Here is a 22312-nt window from a genome sequence, read left to right as displayed (position 1 = left end):
GAACGGGAGATTGACAGACGGATCGGTGCAGCTTCTGCAGTAATGCAGTCGATGTATCGGTCTGTCGTGGTGAAGAAAGAGCTGAGCCGCAAGGCGAAGCTCTCGATTTACCAGTCAATCTACGTTCCTACTCTCACCTATGGTCATGAGCTTTGGGTCATGACCGAAAGGACAAGATCCCGGATACAGGCGGCCGAAATGAGTTTTCTCCGCAGGGTGGCTGGGCGATCCCTTAGAGATAGGGTGAGAAGCTCGGTCACCCGGGAGGAGCTCAGAGTAGAGCCACTGCTCCTCCACATCGAGAGGGGTCAGCTGAGGTGGCTTGGGCATCTTTTTCGGATGCCTCCGGAACGCCTTCCTGGAAGGTGTTCCGGTCCCGTCCCACCGGGAGGAGACCCCGGGGAAGACCTAGGACACGCTGGAGGGACTATGTCTCCCGGCTGGCCTGGGAACGCCTCGGTGTCCCCCCGGAAGAGCTAGAGGAAGTGTCTGGGGAGAGGGAAGTCTGGGCATCCCTGCTTAGACTGCTGCCCCCGCGACCCGGCCCCGGATAAGCGGGAGAAGATGGATGGATGGATATCTGGATCCAGACATATTAAACAATTATAGTCTAATATCGAACCTCTCGTTCCTCTCAAGAATCTTAGAAAAATGTGTTTCCCAAAATCTGAATGCCTTCTTGAAAACAAATAACATTTATGAAATGCTCCTATCTGGTTTCAGACCCCATCATAGTACTGATACTGCACTCGTGAAAATAACAAACAACCTTCTAATGGCCTCAGACAAAGGTTCTGCATCCGTCCTTTTGCTTCTTGATCTTAGTGCTGCTTTTGATGCTACTGATCTTCTCTTAGAGAGATTGGAAACCTTAGAAATATTGGGCTACATGGACATGTTCTAGCCTGGTTTAAATCTTATTTTTCTGAAAGATATCAGTTCGTATGTGTGGATGGCATATCCTCTGACAAATCAAAGGTATGTTTTGGTGTTCCTCAAAGCTCGCTTCTGGGCCCATTATTGTTCTCATTATATATGCTGCCTCTGGGTGATGTAATCCGGAATCACAATGTCAATTTTCACTGTTATGCTGATGACACACAGTTAAATACACTGAACAATTATAAACGCAACACCTTTGTTTTTGACCCATTTATCATGAGCTGAACTCAAAGATCTAATACTTTTTCTATGTACACAAAAGGCCTATTTCTCTCAAATATTGTTCACAAATCTGTCTAAATCTGTGTCATCCTTTGCTGAGATAATCCATCCACCTCACAGGTGTGGCATATCAAGATGCTGATTAGACAGCATGATTATTGCACAGGTGTGCCTTAGGCTGGCCACAATAAAAGGCCACTCACACAGCACAATGCCACAGATGTTGCAAGTTTTGAGGGAGCATGCAATTGGCATGCTGACTGCAGGAATGTCCACCTGAGCTGTTGCCTGTGAATTGAATGTTCATTTCTCTAAAAGGCGTTTCAGAGAATTTGGCAGTACATCCAATCGGCCTCACAACCGCAGACCAAGTGTAACCACAACAGCCTAGGACCTCCACATCCAGCATCTTCACCTCCAAGATCGTCTGAGACCAGCCACCTGGACAGCTGCTGCAACAATCGGTTTGCAGAACCAAATCATTCTACACAAACTGTCAGAAACCGTCTCAGGGAAGCTCATCTGCATGCTTGTCATCCTCATCGGGGTCTCGACCTGACTGCAGTTCGTTGTAACCAACTTGAGTGGGCAAATGCTCACATTCGATGGCGTCTGGCAATTTGGGGAGGTGTTCCCTTCACGGATGAATCCCGGTTTTTACTGTACAGGGCAGATGGCAGTGTGTATAGCATGGGTGAGCGCTTTGCTGATGTCAACGTTGTGGATCGAGTGGCCCATGGTGGCGGTGGGGTTATGGTATGGGCAGGCGTGTGTTATGGACAACGAACACAGGTGCATTTTACTGATGTCATTTTGAATGCACAGAGATACCGTGATGAGATCCTCAGGCCCATTGTTGTGCAATTCATCCACGACCATCACCTCATGTTGCAGCATGATAATGCACAGCCTCATGTTGCAAGGATCTGTACACATTTCCTGGAAGCTGAAAACATCCCAGTTCTTGCATGGCCAGCATACTCATCGGACATGTCACCCATTGAGCATGTTTGGGATGCTCTGGATCAGCGTATACGACAGCGTGTTCCAGGTCCTGCCAATATCCAGCAACTTCACACAACCATTGAAGAGGAGTGGACCAACATTCCACAGCCCACAATCAACAACCTGATCAACTGTAAGGAGATGTGTTGCACTGCGTGAGGCAAATGGTGGTCACACCAGATACTGACTGGTTTTCAGATCCCCCCGGACCCCATTGGATCCCACAATACAGTGAAACTGCACATTTTAGAGTGGCCTTTTATTGTGGCAAGTCTAAAGCACACCTGTGCAATAATCATGCTGTCTAATCAGCAACTTAATATGCCACAGATGGATTATCTTGGCAAAGGAGAAGTGCTCACTAACACAGATTTAGACAGATTTGTGAACAATATTTGTACATACTGTGTTGTGTTCAGCTCATGATAAATAGGGGCAAAAACAATAGTGTTGTTTATAATTTTGTTCAGTATATTTCAATGAAGCCCCAAAATTAGCTACTTTAGAAGCATGTGTTTCAGATATTAGGAAGTGGATGACAGAGAACTTCTTGCTTTTATTCTCAAGAAAAACAGAAATGCTTGTTTTAGGACCCAAGAAACAAAGAGCGTTGTTAGATCTCACTGTGAACCTTGACGGCTGGTCGTATCCCAAAAAACTGTAAGATACCTCAGCGTCACCCTTGACCCTGACCTCTCCTTTGATGAACATATATGTCTCGAGTTGCTTATTTTCATCTTCAAAACATTGCAAAAAATCTGAAACTTTCTATCAAAAACTGATGTAGAAAAACTAATCCATGCCTTTATTTCTTCTAGACTAGATTACTGCAATGCTCTTCTTTCCGGTTACCCTGATAAAACAATAAATTAGTGCTGCACACGGCTGCTAGAATCCTAACGAGAACAAAGAAATCGGAATACATTACTCCAGTACTAGCCTCTTTACACTGGCTGCCTGTTAGGGTTAGGGCTGATTTTAATATTTTATCGTTAACCTATAAATCAATACATGGACTTGCTCCTACTTACCTCGCTGAAATGATCCAGCCATACATACCTACACGTAACCTACGATCGCAAGATGCAGGCCTTTTAATTGCACCTAGAATTTCTAAACAAACAGCCGGATGCAGGGCTTTCTCTCATAGAGCTCCATTACTGTGGAATTATTTGCCAAATAAGGTTAGAAATGCAAACTCAGTGCAGACTTTCAAGTGTCTACTAAAGACTAAATTCTACAGCATGGTCTATGATTAAGTATAGCCTGGCCCAGGGGCGTGAAGGTGACCAGAAGGCTTGATACTGTCCACCCTTGCCGTCTTGCCAGGTGGGCTCTCATCGCCACTGGGATGCCCTTCCTCCAATGCTTTCGGGGGCGGAGTCACTGGCTTGTTGTTGTGCAATGTCACCTGCCTTTTTTAAACTTAGTAGGACATGAGGTCTTGGCCCACACCTGAGGAGTACCAGGCTTGAAAGATCGGTTGCTGTCCCTGTCCATAGTCCTTCTGGTTGTGTTGCAGATCAAGACGGTACCTGACAATTTCAGCTGCCACTGTGCTGACACCACCTCCCTCCCCCGTGTTGTCCCTGTCCTTGTCCATCTGGTCATGCTTCCGACCTGGACTAAGTTTAAATAGACTGTCGACTCAGCCCACATGCATTTATTAATTATTACATTTTGAACTCTTAATATGTTCACCTGGCACAGCCAGGAGAGGACTGGTCACCCCTCTGAGCCTGGGTCCTCTCTTGGTTTCTTTCTAAATTTCGGCATTCTTAGGGAGTTTTTCTTAGCCACTGAAATTCAACACTTGTTTGCTCCTTGGGGTTTAAGGCCGGGTGTTTTGTAAAAGCACTTTGTGACAACTGCTGATGTAAAAAGGGCTTTATAAATAAATTTGATTGATTGATCAAGAACAATCACTTCTGCCCAGGGGCGTAGGAGTGACCTTTGATATTTGGGGGGGCACATTTGACTAAATGTGAATGTTAATTTATTCACCATAATGTATTTTTAATATGTAGTTCTGTGTTTTTCCACATCTAAAATCATCTTCTATTTCAATTCTCTTTGTCCATGACTACGTTAGATATAGACACGCTCTGGCAAAAAAAAACAATGACGTGCGAATAGGACACAGTTTCGCACAGAGGTAGCCTGGTTGAAAATACTGGGGGTGATAATTGTTTCCTCAACACTAACTTGTAATACCCATTATGTCTGGAAATGTTGTAGCAAATAGTTACCCCAAACGATGTTGTCTACTCAATATGCTTTCTGTACCGATGCCTTGCGGGTGTTGATAGGACCCAAGCGTTCAGTGTGAAAATTCCAGTTTGACTTAAAGAAAGTAGTGATTTCTGAACATGCAATAGTATTAACAAACACTGGTAAATTATACCTTGTGTGACTTCTTTGCATGGTGGGACTTTTCAGCTGGAAAGGCATCTCAGATAGATGATAATGTAACCAGAGTGCATTTAAAAAAAGACTAATACTGCAATGATGTTGGTAACATCTGAGGCATGTTAGTCCAGCTTTAAGTTTTCCAATCTGCTCCTATAGGCCGCCTTGAATTATTACTTACTATCTTACCTGTTGGTTTGTGGCCTCTCCCTCCCTCGCTCAGCCTACCTTTCTGATCCATGCTATTGTAATGACTGCCTCTCTCCTGAATGAAGTAAACACATATAGTACAATCCTAAATTCAGCTGCTGTCCTGCTATCAGAGATCCTATTCAATGACTCTGATTGATTTACATGATGACAGGTCAACACTATCTTGGCGTGGCACTTATCAATAATTTACCTGTTGGTTTGTTGCCTCTTTCTCTCCTTGCCTGTTTGTTCCTGTCTATCACGTTCCTGCCATGATCATACATAGCATAAACCAAATTCTTAAAATATTGAACACACTTTAGCTTTATCTAAATTATTCAAAACATAAACTGAAGAAAACAAATTGCCAGCTTTTGTGTGTAGATTGTTACCAAGAACCATAGCTACTTACTCTTGACTGGTGGTAGCTACTAGCTACTTGCAGATCCTATGGGGCAGACTAAGACAGAGATTGTGCTAATAATTTTAGCAGGCGTTCTTCCTTTCAAATAATTCACTATAACTTTTTCACACAGCCATAGAACTACAGTGTTATCTAGCAAGTAAGCTACTGTTTGGATTAAACTTAAAGATAGCATTTGTGCTGATTAGAGACACTTAATAGCAGGTTAAAAATTACGACACTCCGCCTTTTGCCTCACAATGGTTTGATCCACTGTCCCCCAGCCCTCAGCCGTGGCACATCGCGCAGGTATAATGCAAGAGTGGGGCAGTCTGTCGTTGGTGGTTGACTTTCAGTAAGTATTTAAAACAAAGAATATGTTAGACATTTGTTTACTTCTAACACTCAATACAATAAAAATAAAAAAAACTTCTAACCGTTGCCAGCCTTAATTTTCTCTGCATTGAATTACAGGTCACACTTTATGTTAGCTAGCGGTTGATGTTTACTAACAAGCTACAGTAACATCAACCAGCTTTTGCATCTGTTTGAATTCGAGTCAATGAGAGAAGCTTGCAGTGTATGTATTGTTCCTTAGCTGGCAAGGTGACAGTGTTCGTGTCTACCGTCTGAAAGGCACTCAATGCACGTAGCTAACGTGAATCTAATCCAGTAAATTTGTTTTATGTTGGTAGGTTTAGCAAACAACAGCTGCATTTGCAGAGAGCTACAATATCAAGCATACCGATGGTGCAAACTAAAACAGTATTACAGCACTACTTTTGGTGTCCCCCTCATAAATTGCTCTTGAGAAACATTTATGTAATTGTCCCCTCCAAACTTGATATCAGGTTTTTGCCCCCCGGGGGGGGGGGGGGGGGGGGGGGCGGCGGCATGTCCCCCAGCTCCTACACCCTTGCTTCTGCTTCATCCTGTCCCTTCTCTTTTTCTCCTCTACCTGACATCCTCTTTCTCGCCTCTGCTTCGTCACCTCTGCCCCCTCACACGTTGGTTAAAGTGACGATCCAAAATCACAAAGGGACAGAAAACATGGAAGCTCTTGCTAACATCTGCTCCATATTCTCTATAATGTATAAAACCCTATAACACTATGTTAAATCCCTGATAGCTGTCAAGCTGCTGATACACAGTGAGTCAAAGGCTAAGGGATTTAAAACCCTAGTATTCCCGGGTAATTCCACTTAATCCAAACAATAACATTACAGTATGGAGGTAAATCTAATTAAAGTGGGGATGATAGAGCCAAGGCTGATATACTCAGTCTGGGAAAAGATAGTGTGATTAATTAGCATTGTTGAGGGGGTTGTTTGATGAAACTGTGAGGGGGATTTAATAGTGTGTGGCTGTGCGTTTTTATTGAAAGGTTAACCTTGACTGTAGACCTGCATTAAAGAAGCATGTTAGATTGAATATTTTTTTTCTTTTTTCAATCATGCTTCTATTTCTGCTGGTAGACTTCAATTAATAACATGGATGGATAAATTGTGGTTTACCATTCTAAGCATATGCAGTCATGTGAAAACAAATTATTGATAGAGGGGAATGTAATGGAATCAAAGAGACATCGCTGGGAAGGAAGTGAGATTGCATGATTGGCTACATTACATCAGTGTTTTTTCCCCCCCCACATATCCTCAGCATGATCCGCTGCCTTCCCTTTATCTTTTGGCGAATACATGTGGTTTATTTCTCTAATTTCACCCTTCCAATCTAATAGTATTATTTGGATTAATAACTTTCCCTCCGAGGCCTTGGGGAGACATCTTAGCGATGTGTCTGCTACTCTTCATTTCGGTGTGTTCCCCTCTGCATCTCAGCTAATGTTCCCCACAGTTTATTGCTTTCTGAAATGGCTCCATTAGACATGAAGGAAGCCTAGCCTACAGTAATGGCATGCAGATGGGCTAGAGACTCAGCAAGCTGTCCATGTGATGAGCGAGGATGACTGACAGCTGGAGAAAAACAAACCTACCTGTTCTTGTCCTGTATGTTTTTATTCCCCTAAAGAATGTTTAAAATAGTTTAGAGTGCGTATTCATAGCTGCAAAACCAACTGCTGTAGGGCTACTGAACAGGTTGTTGGGGTACTGTAGTTGAGATGGAAAGACACCTGTCTAATTCCCATAATAAATCAGACACCAAGAGTAATACAGTCAAAAGGCTAAAAACGGATGAAAAGAACAAAGTTTGTCATTGAAACAGAATAAACAACAGGTGGTTTTTCAGCAAATAAAAGTTGTGAATATTCCCTGTTAAAAAGCCCCACTGACTTTGAAAGAGTGGGAGTCCAGTCAGTGGTGTGAAAGATGACAACCTGGTAAATGTCAGCCAGCCTACTGTTCCCAGGCTGACTAACTGAACAAACACCAAACATTCTTATACAGAACCTTGTTACTGAGACTTCCCATAAAAATGTGAAAACCTGAGGAAAAATATTTGCAATTTATGCTAATGGAACTATATACATCTCCTGACAGATGTATATGTATTCCAAATGCATTTTGTAATGTACGTCAGGCATTTCAAAAGGCATAAACGATTTAGCCAAACATTTCGTACTTTACATGTACCCTGAAATGCATGAAATACATTTTAAGTGGGTTTTTTTTTTTTCGCCGTGTGGGTTGTCACATTTGGTATGAGGTGGCAGGCCTTTATTTCAACCTCACCTGTGTCTCTGTTGTTGGCTTTTCCTGTTCCTCCACAACTAGACAGGCCTTTACACATACAGATATGGGAACCAACCATTTGTCACTCTTCAGACAGGGATCAGAAAGTGACAGCGAAAAATAGTTTACGGCACAAGCTCCAACGCGCCTTCACAAATGGAGTGCCTTTTCTGACGTTCATGATTCCACACCTGAACCGGGGGATGATCAGTAATGTCAGAGGCAGTGTTTTACCTCACTGTGGTTTGTGTCATGCTGTACGTTCTGCAAGGGCGTCGTGACACATGGATTTACAGCTCACACAGGGGGGGAGGCTAACAACCCACCCAGGCAGATGAAGCCCCTCCAATCTGGGGATTCATTATTGTCAGTCACAGAGTTTTAACGCTTGCAAGCAAACTGGCGGCAATCAACCCTGGAACTGCATTGTGACAATCCAGTGGAAGTAGAAAGAGGGGCAATAATTTTGGGGACAAAATTACCACTTACAAAGCTATCTGTAACATGACAGAATTTCTCCCTCAAATATCCTTAAATGCAATAAACAGATGTGGTCAGATACTGTACACATGTGCCTTTCACTAATAATTCCCTATTTTCTGTTCATATATTTAAAATAACTTTTGGTGAGGCCTAGTGAAACCAAGATGTTGTTGCTGACAGTTTTCCTCCACAACACAAGTGACAACAACAACACAAGTCCTTCTCGACAACATACCAACAGTTTGAGCTACCAATTGTTTTGCCCCATCGGTGACATTTCAAGCTAGCTTGATACATTCAGAACTCTGTTCAACTAGGTTGGGCCGTTTGTTTTTCAGCAAAAACTTCTCTATCGTTCCCCACTGTCACTATCCATAGAACAGAAAAATACTACCCCGCCAAAAAAAACTTTGAACACCCACAATAGATTTTCTGGTCCTTCTGGGTTGTTGCCCAACTTTGAACAGAGACTTGGTGTTAGGACATGGAGTTTAACAATGCACTCCAACCCACATCGATAATCTGCTTACTTCATGATGCACACTTCCACGGGTCTCTGTACCAGAGGCAGCAAAGCAACCGCACAATATTATTGTACCTCCCACATAATTAATTATTGGCAGCATGTTTTTTTAACACAAAGGAAGCATGTTCCTAGCTGTGCATATTCCCATATGGGGACATACACAGAGGAACCTTTCAGTAGAGTATACCTTTTTCATTTCTCAAGAACAAATGCTTACGTTTTTAAAGAAATGTCCAAACAATATATTTACATACACAATTTTGCATATTACCCAATTTGTCTTTGGAGCTTATTTTTTATTTTAGAATCATAGGTGTCATTGTCACCTTACAATAATTTATTTTAAATACAAAAGACAGCAAAATTTGCAATTTGTAATTCTGTGAAATATGAGAATTGGTTAGGGGTCTGAATACTTTTGCAAGGCACTGTATTTCCTTTACGCTTGGACAAGAACACTTTTTTTTTATGATACAACAACATGCAATAGATCCACACTATATAGAAATATCACCAGAGCTAACAAATCTCAACCATGGTTCTATCTAAGTAGTTGGTTCTGAGGGAGCCTTAGGCTTGTAGGCCTGAGGGCAGGGTGACAGGTGGCTGGTGAGGGTGAAGGAGAGGCTCTGTGGTCCTGTGGTGTTCGTTCCTTGGGCAGAGGGCCAGTGGAGTGTAAAGTGCTTCTCTGGTACTATGCCTGGATTGGATACGCAGAGTCTAATCTACTAACCCAATGCCTGTGGACTTGAAAGAAACAAAGAGCTTTGGTTCCGGCGAGCTCTGCGTCACACTCATTCTGGCTCTGGGGTTGGACAGACCGATAATAGCTGTGGATAACTGTACAACCAGGAGGGACAATGCTGTTTTCAGTAGAACACAAATTAGAGAATGAAAGTCTATAATTGGGTATTTTGAGGGTGAAGCAATGCTAAACCTATTAGCATTCTCACAGAATATTGGCTATCAAACTTCATAATTTACCAAAAAGGGAGTTCCGGTTTTCCACAAATTATATCCATCACACAAAATCACTTGAGGCACTCTCTTAGCTATACATTCTCTTTCTAAATTTTTTGTTGGAATCTGTTTGTTAATGGCCTATATTCCACAAGGAATTGAATAGCTGATGTAAGATCATTCTTGTTAAACTGGCAAACGGGGGAAAGGGGACCACAGAATCACTTCTGATTCATGTCAACCCTCCCTATGCTGCCTCTGACACTGTACCTTCTGCACTTCCCTGGCAGAAGTCCGCTTTGTCCCTTCCTCCCTGATCAACTTACCTTCTGCCATGAGGACCACAGAGATATGAAACATGTCTGCCATCACACACTGTCATGTTGTTTCCTAAAAGACTCTGATGGTTTGGGTCCAGTAATTCATGCATGGTGTGTTTAGGGGTTCAGGGACACAGAAACGGGCCAGGTCTGATCAATAAACAACAGCTAGCTTTTATCTGCCAACACAGGGGTAGCATCTGAAAAAGCACCCTATTCATGAAAAAGCACACTACTTTTGCCAAAGGCTCATAATGTTCTGGTCAGAAGTAATGCACTTTGTTGGGAATAGGGTGCCATTTGGACCTACTGACAGAATCCCCTGGACCACCTTCATGTAAACACATTAACACTGTACAATACCTCTATTAGAAGGGACAGATGGGTACGAGCCACGAGGAGAGAAAGATCTTACCAAGTTTATACCTGCCCAGTTTATACCAGCTTCTAATACACTTTCTTTGTGAAGACCATTTTTAGATAGTTGTAGATTAAAATACACATTATAATCTAAACATCTGGAGGCGGGGATATATTCTGTCAGGATTTTAACTTTGTATGATATATGACTGAAAAGTGAGATGTTTTAATACCACTTAGTCCAGAAACAGTGTCTAAGATATGGGCATGATCAGAATGTGGGCAATATAAGGACAAAGCGTAAACAGGGCTTTATATACCACATTCTCAATGTGTCATGATTGTAGACCAAAAACAATAAGCAGTAAGGCGCATCACGTTTTCAGACAAGACCCTGCTGTAAACTGTACTGGACATCATGTTTACAGAAAAGGCCCTGCTTTAAACTACTGAACATCATGTTTACAGAAAGGGGCCTGCTGTAAACTACTGGACATCTTGATGACCTCTGTGATGAATAGATTAGACAGTATTCTTCACAGAGGTCATCATAAATTGTGTAGTTCTTTGCCCACCTCTCACCACCATCTGGGAAGTGGGTTATTTTGGTTGTCACAGCTACTTGTTCCTAGATGATCAGGCCTTCTACTCTGTGATACTTATGAACACAGGCCTCTTCTCTGATTTGCTCAAGTAAAAGCTAAGGGATGGTTTGGTCCAGTAATTTCTGTGATGTGTTTAGTGGTCTGGGACAAAGCGACAAACAGGCCTGGCCTGATCAAATCAACAACGAGCTTTCATTGCATTGTGTGTGTGTGATTTATTCAGCAATGCAGAGAGAGAATCCCCCAGACTACTACAGAGTACAACCGCCATGTCAACACCATTTACCAAGAACAAGACCTCTGCTAGTAGAAGCCCTGAGGAAAGGAAAGTGGAATAAACTGTGTATATATATATGTATATGATATGGACTGATCATCAGCATTCAGATAACTCTCGTAAACAAATCATTTGTGTAGGCTGCTAGAATGTCACATACAATTATAACAACTAGAAGAGGTAGTTCTTGATTTTGGTTTTCATCATTGAATTTGTAGACAAATCTGGATTATATTACAGCAATGATTAAAATAGTTTTCTTTTCCAACAAAGGTGACATGGCTTATTTCCTCACATAATGATCAAAATTGTTAATGGCATTCCCCCCAGATGTATGCAACATTTGTAATAGGTGAAACCTGTTTATTAATTGCACAAACACAACGTAACTTTGCATTTAACTGTAGTATAGGTAAGAACACAAGTGGAAACAGACCCAAACATATTAAGTAGCAAAATAATTCACACCTAAGAAATTCTCAATGATGTCAAAAAGTAAAAACATACATGCATAGCATTTTTGAGACAGGACTTGTGAACTGAAGAGTCATTTATTAGTTTTTCATTGCCAAGGCCATAATGAGCTGTTGGTCTACCCCTCTCTACCATCAGGCCAGTTCACCAAGGGCAACAGCTTTGTTTTTCCTCGGGTTACCATGACAATATGTTACACTGAGGACAGGGTCATTGGGGTTGTTTGCATAAGACCTTAGCAACAGTCATAACATCTAGGATATTCTTGATAAAACAGTCCTGTTTTCCTGAAGTAAGGTGAATCCAGCAGGTTTGGCCACTGATGACCTTGAACAATACAACAGGGTAATGCAAGCTACAGGCCTTAAGTGGATGGGCCGACTTCCTCTTTCTGCTCCTCTGGTCCTGAGGCAGAATAGCAATGCTGATTTAGAAACAGTTCAGCCTTTAAATCATAACAGAAAAAAGGACTGATTCTCCTACTCTGAGGTGCGTTCTGAATCGCCTGTTAAATCTGGTGTTCATTTCCTGAGCGCGTCCTCTCCTCTGATTGGTTCACGCCTGTAGTAGTTTCTTGAGTTCCTCATCCATGCCTCGCACACTGAGGTCATCCAGGCTGTGGTAGCGATGGATGACCTGGTCAGCAGTCACTACCACCACCCTGACCCCGTGGGTGTCCTCTCCCAGTTGACAGCCTATAGCGGAGCTCACCACCATATCCAAGCCATTAATGAGCCCTCCTGCATTACGATGGTAGTGGCCAGAGAACACCGCCTTCACTCCTGCAGCAAAACAGAGGACCGAGAGTAAGAGGAGGTTTACAACAACACAGAGGACAGAGAGTATGAGGAGGTTTACAACAACACAGATGACAGAGTATGCGGAGGTTTACAACAACACAGAGGACAGAGAGAATAAGGATGTTTACGACAAAACGGAGACAGAACAGAATGAGGAGCAGGTTTATAACAACACAGCAGAGGACAGAATATGAGGTGCAGGTTTACAGCAACACAGGAGGACAGAATGAGGAGCAGGTTTACAGCAACACAGAGGTGTAGAGGATGGGTGAAGATCAGAAGATTTTGACTGTGCACTCACCAGTTCACCATATCATTGTCTAAAATAAACCATTACCCCAGGAAATGACTGTATGGATTACGTTTTGACAGTATAGGTCTAAATGGACGAGTACTGGTTAATGTTAGGTGACATGTGACCAGATGGTGTCAGTATGGTGTCTGTTGATGTTTGAGAAACCCTGTTCTGTTTCTCTCCACACAGCTCCAGTCTAAATTCTGTCTACATGCATATGCAGAGCTAAATGTAACATGCAAATTGGCCTTGATAAGGGCATCTGCTCTGAATATAATAGCAATATATTCAAATTACCTCAATATAATTGCATAATGAGATCATTGCTGTATCTGTCAAATCAAGTGAAAACTACTGCACGAGAACGAAAGGGGGGGGGCATACGGAGAAAGAGAGCGAACAGAAGAACTGAGCAGATTTTTAGAATAGTTTGTAAAAATAGGAAACTTTTATTTAGGGGATATGTTTTTCGTTTCAATTTATTTTCCATCACAACCGCCTTCGTCATAATTGAAATGATTTTTATCATTTCCCCTGAAGCCGTGTTTCTGCAGAGAAATTGAGGACTGTGAACTGATTGCAAACTCACACTGGTTGGCCAAGCAAGCCCCAGTCTGAATGAAAAGCGCAAATGAGTTCTTCCCTTTTTGCAGAGGTGCGTGCGTGCGGGTGGGTGTGTGTGTGTTGTGCCTATGTGTTCCACTATGAGTTCACTCCAGGTTTGGGCAGACAGGGGAAGTAAGACGTTAAGTATTAAACAGTAGTGAGGTAGTTAAGACGTCTGCTTGCTGGCCTGCAATGCCTCTGCAGTAAAACACAGCACACACAACCCTTAGAGTGGACTTCATGATATCACAAAATGGGCAAAAAGTAGCAAAACGCCACTCCAGTCTGCCCATGAAGACATCACCCTGGTCCTGAAAATCCATCTGTAACACAGAAATCTCTTTCCAGGAAGAGCATTTTATTTCTATTGGGATTGTAAACACATTTGTCCTCGACAGTGCAAAATCACCAAAACACCCTTGGGATAAACACTAAATAAACATATTATAAAGTTATATTAATGGCCAAAACTGTTGGGGCACACAATGTGACTGCACAATAATTAATCGAACATAGATAAAAATTGATGATTAATGTATTATTTTTGCTGGCTAAATTAATATGCAATCAAAACCCAGAGGCTATGATTCCAGCGTAACTTAGTTAGGCCAATGCACCTCTCAATGGCAATGACATTTAGGACACTGCAGCAGATCCCACTCAACCACGGAATGAAAGGCCAACTCAGGGCGGGAGCTCGTTAGCCTGCCAGTCTCTGTCTGTCTGTTAGCCTGCCAGTCTGTCTGTCTGCCAGTTAGCCTGCCAGTCTGTCTGCATGTCTGTCTTTCTGTTTGCCTGCCAGTCTGTCTGTCTGTCTGCTAGCCTTGCCTGTCTGTCTCTGGTAAGTCTGTCTGCCAGTTAGCCTGCCAGTCTCTGTCTGTCTGTCTTTTGGTCTGTCTGCCTGCCTGTTAGCCTGCCAGTCTGTCTCTGTCTGTCAGCCTGCCTGTCTGTCTCTGGTAAGTCTGTCTGTCTGTCTGCCTGTTAGCCAGCCTGTCATTGTGTGCCGGTTAGCCTGCCTGCCTGTCTGTCAATAATGGAGTCATCAATAGGGGGTAACATTTATCCACCAACATATCAAAAAGCACGCAAGTAGGCTACTTAAAAGTATGCATTTATCTTTACTGTATGGATTTCTCAACCTTTCTTCCACCCCATATAGATTAAAAAACGCAAACGCCAGCAACACTGACGTGAGCATCAGAGAGAGAGAGGGAGAGAGAGAAAAAAAGAGTAATTATCAGGAGGAATAATAAGATGAAGTGAACCAGCATAAAAAAAGAAAATCAAAGTACTTTTTAAACCAGAGGGTTTCCTCTGAGGACCATCTCAGTAGAGCTGCACCCAGAAGACCGTCATAATTAAACAGCAGCTAGCAAGAGGGAGGTGGGAGAAAAAGAGAGAGGGTGAGAGAGGATAGAAAAGGCTGGGTGAGAAATAGGAAGTAGAGCGCTAGAAAGGCGGAAGGCAGTGCAGCAGCTACTAAAGACATCACGGAAACAACCAGGGCATAATTTCCCAGCTGCAATGTGACTTAAGCATTACCAGATCATACCAGATGCATTGCTTCTTGGAGCCAACTTTTAAGACCAGTTCCCAAACAAGCACTTAAATACAACCATCCACTAAGGGTCCGTTTCCTTTGTAGAACAGTATGCCTTTCCTAGGCACTCCTTTCCTACACTCCTTTCAGTAGTTGGTATGCAGATGTGGATGGATAATGTCCAGCCACTAGGGGCAGTGGTGCGTGCATTTAGAGTGATATATCTGATGTTTTACAAGGTTTTGTGGTCGGGACGGTGGAAAGGCAGAAAACCTCCAGTGGCTGCAAATCTTTTTATTTTTGTAACCTTAACCTCAACCCCAGTATTTCAAAGCCTAACCCTAACCTTATCCCTAACATAAACCCCAGTACTCTGATACCTAACCTTAAAGTTAATTTGCATACTGTAAATTCGTAAGATATTATAAATGTTAGCAAATTTGTTTTTAATAGACGTGTTACGCTCTCTCTGTATGGACTCCCTTGTTACTATGGAAATGGGTTGTTGTTTGATTTGTTCTTGGCTAACACAGTAAGCTGATTGGAGCTCTTGATTTAATCCTGTTAAATCCATATTTGTTATGTTTAAGAAAGCAATGGCTGTAAGTTATTTCATTCTTTACGCACCATACACACTATATTGATGAATATTATGGTCATGTTTTCGCCTTCAGAACTGCCTTAATTCTACGTGGCATTGATTCAACAAGGTGCTGAAAGCATTCTTTAGAAATGTTGGCCCACATTGATAGGATAGCATCTTGCAGTTGATGGAGATTTGTGGGATGCACATCCAGGGCGCGAAGCTCCCATTGGACATGATTTAGAAGGACCACACGAGTCTACATAAGGTCCTACCCTTTACAGTGCATGTCGGAGCAATAAGCAAGACATGAAAGCCATGAAAATCTCCGTAGACATCGGAGATTGTGTAGAGGCATATAGCAGGGGAAGGTTAGAAAAAAATTGCTAAAGCATTGAAAGTTGCAAGGAGCACGATGGGCATCCTCATTATGAAATAGAAGAAGGTTGGAAACACCAATATACTTCCGAGGAAGGTGACCAAGAACACAATAGCCACTCTAACAGAGGCATGGTGTGAGGCATGGTGTTGGGAACATCATGCTATGTGGATGCTTATCATCGTTACGCCCTGGGAGACTGGTCATGATTGAGGGAAAGTTGAACAGAGCAAAATACAGATAGGTCATTAAAGAAAACCTGATCTAGAGGACACAGGTCCTAAGTATATGGTGACAATTCAAATTTCAGCATGAGAAGGGCCAAAGTATTTAGACATGACAACACTGGAGTGGCTTAGGGACAAGTTTCTCAATCTTTACCCAAGTAACTTCTATAAAGCAATGAATAAAGGGTCTGAAAACATATGTATATGAGATATTTCTGAATGCAAGTCAATTGGCAGGTGCATTTGTGTTGGCAGGTGTATTAGGCCTACGGACTAAAACGTTAGAAAAAGGAAGCAGGAAAAATCTGGGTACTAAATGAAAACATTGGACAGTGCTCAAAGGGTACAGTTGGAACAACTATCATTACGTAATGCTTTGCAACATCACATCACAACATCATGTACCCATTTGGCTCTCTTAGTTTCATCCAGTTAAAAAGCCATACAATTAAAATGCTTCATAACGGCACATTATTTCATAATCATCACTGTGGGAAGTGGACCGTTTTCATATTTGCGTTCAAGTAACAAATGACATTATGAAAGCAGCTCAGAACAGAACAATATCTAGAACTTATTCGGTCACAAAGAAATGACATTATTTCTGGTCCAATACCACTAGGTCGTGGGATTGAACACTTTAGTATTTCTTAGAATTATTGCAAATCTTTGGGGGTAACATTTCCAGACAAGGAAGCAAAGTTACATTTATAAGGCCAATGATATCCACACAAATCATCTGGGTGTCTGGATTTTATCCCAAATCTACTAGGCAGCCTTAAGGCAGTGAGTGGCCAAACAAACCTCAACACAGGTAACCATTTACTTTAATCTGCCGTCCCATTGCTCAACCTCTGCCTTAAACGAGGACCGGAATTATGTAAATTATGTAAATTAATTTTGTACAAATAATTAGTCAGTCAGTTCAACCTATGCTACCAGTAGTATTATACACTCACCTAAAGGATTATTAGGAAAACCATACTAATACTGTGTTTGACACCCTTTCGCCTTCAGAACTGCCTTAATTCCACGTGGCATTGATTCAACAAGGTGCTGAAAGCATTCTTTAGAAATGTTGGCCCATATTGATAGGATAGCATCTTGCAGTTGATGGAGATTTGTGGGATGCACATCCAGGGCACGAAGCTCCCGTTCCACCACATTCCAAAGATGCTCTATTGGGTTGAGATCTGGTGACTGTGGGGGCCATTTCAGTACAGTGAACTCATTGTCATGTTCAAGAAACCAATTTGAAATGATTCAAGCTTTGTGACATGGTGCATTATCCTGCTGGAAGTAGCCATCAGAGGATGGGTACTTGGTGGTCATAAAGGGATGGACATGGACAGAAACAATGCTCAGGTAGGCTGTGGCATTTAAACGATACCCAATTGGCACTAAGGGGCCTAAAGTGTGCCAAGAAAACATCCCCCACACCATTACACCACCACCACCAGCCTGCACAGTGGTAACAAGGCATGATGGATCCATGTTCTAATTCTGTTTACGTCAAATTCTGACTCTACCATTTGAATGTCTCAACAGAAATCGAGACTCATCAGACCAGGCAACATTCTTCCAGTCTTCAACTGTCCAATTTTGGTGAGCTTGTGCAAATTGTAGCCTCTTTTCCTATTTGTAGTGGAGATGAGTGGTACCCGGTGGGGTCTTCTGCTGTTGTAGCCCATCCGCCTCAAGGTTTTGCATGTTGTGGCTTCACAAATGCTTTGCTGCATACCTCAGTTGTAACGAGTGGTTATTTCAATCAAAGTTGCTCTTCTATCAGCTTGAATCAGTCGGCCCATTCTCCTCTGACCTCTAGCATCAACAAGGCATTTTCGCCCACAGGACTGCCGCATACTGGAGGTTTTTCCCTTTTCACACCATTCTTTGTAAACCCTAGAAATGGTTGTACGTGAAAATCCCAGTAACTGAGCAGATTGTGAAATACTCAGACCGGCCCGTTTGGCACCAACAACCATGCCACGCTCAAAATCACCTTTCTTTCCCATTCTGACATTCAGTTTGGAGTTCAGGAGATTGTCTTGACCAGGACCACACCCCTAAATGCATTGAAGCAACTGCCATGTGATTGGTTGATTAGGTAATTGCATTAATGAGAAATTTAACAGGTGTTCCTAATAATCCTTTGGTGAGTGTATCTGGCAAGTGTGATGGTGAGGTGACGGACAGCTCCGTCATCTCCCGCTGTTCCCGGTTTCCAGTTTTTCACGAACTCACCCCGGAATCATTCATTGTCTTGTCTCCAATCATCACGCACACCAGGTACCAATTAAGTCATCAGTATGTGTTTAAATGTTTCTCCTCTGCTCCCCTCACTGGTCGGTTATTGTTCCCTGTCTCCGTTTGTTTTCAAGTCAGTGGTTAGTGTTTCGTTTCGTTTGAACCTTTTCTTTTCATTCAGTTCGTTTAAGTGCTCGTGTTTAATTTCTATTAAAACATCGACTGCCATTATTCAACATCGACTGCCACCCTGCCTGTGCCTGGTTCCTCCTCTCCACCACTACACAGTCCCTGACAGCAAGGCAAGTTTACTATCGTATTACTACACGTTTGCATAAACAAAGACATATTGTAAGTAGTAATCTTGACCCCATACAGAGAGGGAAAAAAATTGTTAATTCCCTGCTGATTTTGGATGTTTTCCCACTGACAAAGAAATTATCAGTCTATATTTTGAATGGTAGGTTTATCTGAACAGTGAGAGACAGAATAACAACAAAAATAATTCAGAAAAAACGCATGTCAAAAATGATATAAATTGATTTGCATTTTAATGAGTGAAATAAGTATTTGACCCCTCTGCAAAACATAACTTAGTACTTGGTGGCAAAACCCTTGTTGACCCTTGAGGTCAGATGTTTCTTGTAGTTGGCCACCAGTTTTGCACACATCTCAGGAGGGATTTTGTCCCACTCCTCTTTGCAGATCTTCTCCAAGTCATTAAGATTTCGAGGCTGATGTTTGGCAACTTGAACGTTCAGCTCTCTCCACAGATTTCTTATGGGATTAATGTTTTTGCAGAGGGGTCAAACTAACACATATTTAATGTTACATACATTTCAAGGGTTATTCCTAAAGTCTGGTTATCCCTAAACTGCTCACATGCTCCCACTGCATAAGGGTGGGCACACTAGTGTCCTTGATAACTATTGCCCTATCTCTAAATTGTCATCCCTTGCTAAAATCATGGAGGTATTGGTAAATATGTTTATTTTTATCAGAAAATTGCATTTTATACTGATTTCAATTTGGTTTTAGAGCAGGTACTCAGAAACTACAAAGTTTGTAAATTATATTGTCATTTTTTTTTGCTCTGTTTGTTGACCTGTCGAAGGCGTTCGATACAGTAGATCACTCAACCTTATTGAAAAAGCTCTAGTCTTTAGGCCTGGCCAGGGACATTCGCCTCTGGTTTCAAAATGATCTTAGTGACAGAACAGGCTATTGTGGCTGATGGAATTAGATCTACAGTCTTGTAATCCACAAATGAGTTCCACAGAGTTTACTTTAGGTCCTATATTGTTCAATTTATATATTAATGAAATACGTCACTCTGTAAGTAATTTTGTTTTCATGCTGACAACACAGTACTATACACAGCTCCCTCTCTTGAACAAGCTGTTGCAAACCTGCAGTCTGATTTCCAACTGTTAGAAAAACCTGTTAGTACTATAGGTTGGTACTAAATGCAAATAAAAATAAGTACATGTTACTTTCTAGGTCACAGAACATCGCTTTGGATGAGCCTAAAATTACTACCTTAAATGGTAAGTTTATAGTACATGTTGATTCTTACAGTTATCTTGGGATTTGGTAAGATGCATATCTGTCTTTAAAAACACACTAGTGAATTGGTGAAAAAGCTAAATATTAAAATCGGTTTCTTTTATAGTAATAAATCATGTCTGTTATATCTGCATTGCAAAGATATCCTGCAACCATTTTTTTAGTTGCTACTAAATTCATGATATACTACACATGCATGCCTCAGCTTCTGTACTCAAATCTCTGGACGCAGTCCATCTGGCATTGCGTTATTACTGGTGCAAACATCACACGTCACTGTCCCTGACATGTAGAAGCGCCAGACATTGGTTGATTTAAAGCAGTCACACAAAAAGTTACCTAACAGAGAACATTTATTGGAAAAACAGCAGTTACCAAACACTCTTAGTTACCAAAAACTGGATAGTGCTGGAGATCCCATGGGCTTGATCTTAAGTTAAATGTTTTATTGCCTAAAAGACATTTATAAAATTTTATAAATTATACAGCTCCGGAAAAAGAGACCACTGCACCTTTTTCTTTCCTTTCCAAAAATGTTAAAAGGAAGGTTTTGAGTGAGGAACAGAAGAGTTCAAATTAAGAGACCACTGCAAATTGAACGCTTCTGTTCCTCACTCAAAACGTTCCTTTTTAAAATGTTTGGAAAGGAAAGAAAAAGGTGCAGTGGTCTCTTAATTTTTTCCGGAGGTATATATTTACTGGCCATTGAGATTATTTTTCTTAATGTACACTACTGTTCAAAAGTTTTGGGGTCACTTCTTCAAATTGATCCGAAATAGTGTAGACATTGTTAATGTTGGAAATGAGTTTTGTAGCTGGAAACTGCAGATTTTCAATGGAATATCTACATAGGCATATATGGAGGCCCATTATCAGCAACCGTCAAACCTGTGTTCCAATGGCATGTTGTGTTTAATAATCCAAGTTCATCATTTTAAAGGCTAATTGATCATTAAAACCCTTTCGCAATTATGTTAGCACTGCTGAAAACTGCTGTGCTGATTTAAAAAAGCAATAAAACTGGCCTTTAGACTAGTTCAGTATCTTCAGACTCAGCATTTTTGGGTTAAATTACAGGCTCAAAATGGCCAGAAAAAAATTACTTTCTTCTGAAATGTGTCATTCTATTTTTGTTCTGAGAAATGTACGCTATCCCATGCAAGAAATTGCCAAGAAACGGAAGATCTTGCACAACGATGTGTAGTCCTCCCTTCACAGAATAGCGCAAACTGTCTCTAACCAGAACAGAAAGAGTGTCAGGCCCCGGTGCACAACTGAGCAAGAGGACAAATACATTAGAGTGTCTAGTTAATTAAATAGTACCCACAAAACACCTGTCGCAATGTCAGCAGTGAAGAGGAGACACTGGGATGCTGGCCTTCTAGGCAGAGTTCTTCCTCGTTCCACAATTAGAAATATACATTTACAGTTGTCTTACTCAAAGATATCAAGAACTCTTACTAATAGCACTTATCAATTTGTTAACATCAATGAATAAAAAGGTGTGTAACTACTACCAGGAAAAAATAAAGTAGATTTTGTACCACTTAAGTAATTTAGTTGTAACATGGAGGGGATGAATGAGCCAAGTGGAAGCTACACATGGGTGTTAAATTAAAGGAAAAAACAACAGTGTTGGGCCACCATGAGAACCACCAGAACAGCTTCAAGGCCCATTGGTATAGATTCTACAAGTCTCTGGAACTCTCTGGAACACCATTCTTCCAAAAGTTATTCCCACATATAGTGTTTTGATTATGTGGTGGAGAGAGCCTTCTAACACATCAGTTTAATATCTCCCATTCAGTTGGGTTGAGATCTGGTGACTGAAGGTCATAGCATATAATTCACATCATCTTCAAACTCATCAAACCATTCAGTGACCCTCGTGCCCTGTGGATGGGAGCATTGTCATTCTGGAAGAGACCCAGTAATGAACCCTCTTTAAAAGTCACTTAGATCTTTTCCCCTTGCCACCTACTCTTACGATTAGTGCCATCTCTAGTGGCCACAGAGACATCTGTTCCACTTCTCAATTGATAGATGGCACCCAAATCAGGGCAATGTCTCCTTCACTGCCCTGGGGCATTTGGATTTGGCATTTGATCTGATGTGAGACAATGGATCAGACTCGGCAGACACATTTCCGCCACACAATTGATTTGATGTCCACCCAAAGCTAAGCTGAGACACAAAGTACC

General features: G+C 41.7%; 1 protein-coding gene across 2 annotated transcripts in view; it reads right to left on the bottom strand.

Annotated features, from left to right (window-relative positions):
* Positions 1-11321: 11321 nt before the first annotated feature.
* cpped1 (calcineurin-like phosphoesterase domain containing 1) overlaps positions 11322-22312 on the bottom strand; it is a 47498-nt gene continuing 36507 nt past the window's right edge. Inside the window, exon 5 of one of the 2 annotated variants that reach the window (XM_010905255.3) lies at positions 11322-12650. In XM_010905255.3, coding sequence (XP_010903557.1) covers positions 12424-12650 — 227 coding nt within the window. In that variant the 3' untranslated portion in view covers positions 11322-12423. The remainder of the gene's footprint in view (positions 12651-22312) is intronic. The other variant, XM_010905264.3, reaches the window with a different exon arrangement.

The sequence above is a fragment of the Esox lucius genome, chromosome 5, assembly GCF_011004845.1.
Source record: "Esox lucius isolate fEsoLuc1 chromosome 5, fEsoLuc1.pri, whole genome shotgun sequence".
Classification (NCBI taxonomy): Eukaryota; Metazoa; Chordata; class Actinopteri; order Esociformes; family Esocidae; genus Esox; species Esox lucius.
The sequence above is the reverse complement of the archived record's forward strand: the minus strand, read 5'-3'. Positions and strand labels throughout refer to the sequence as shown.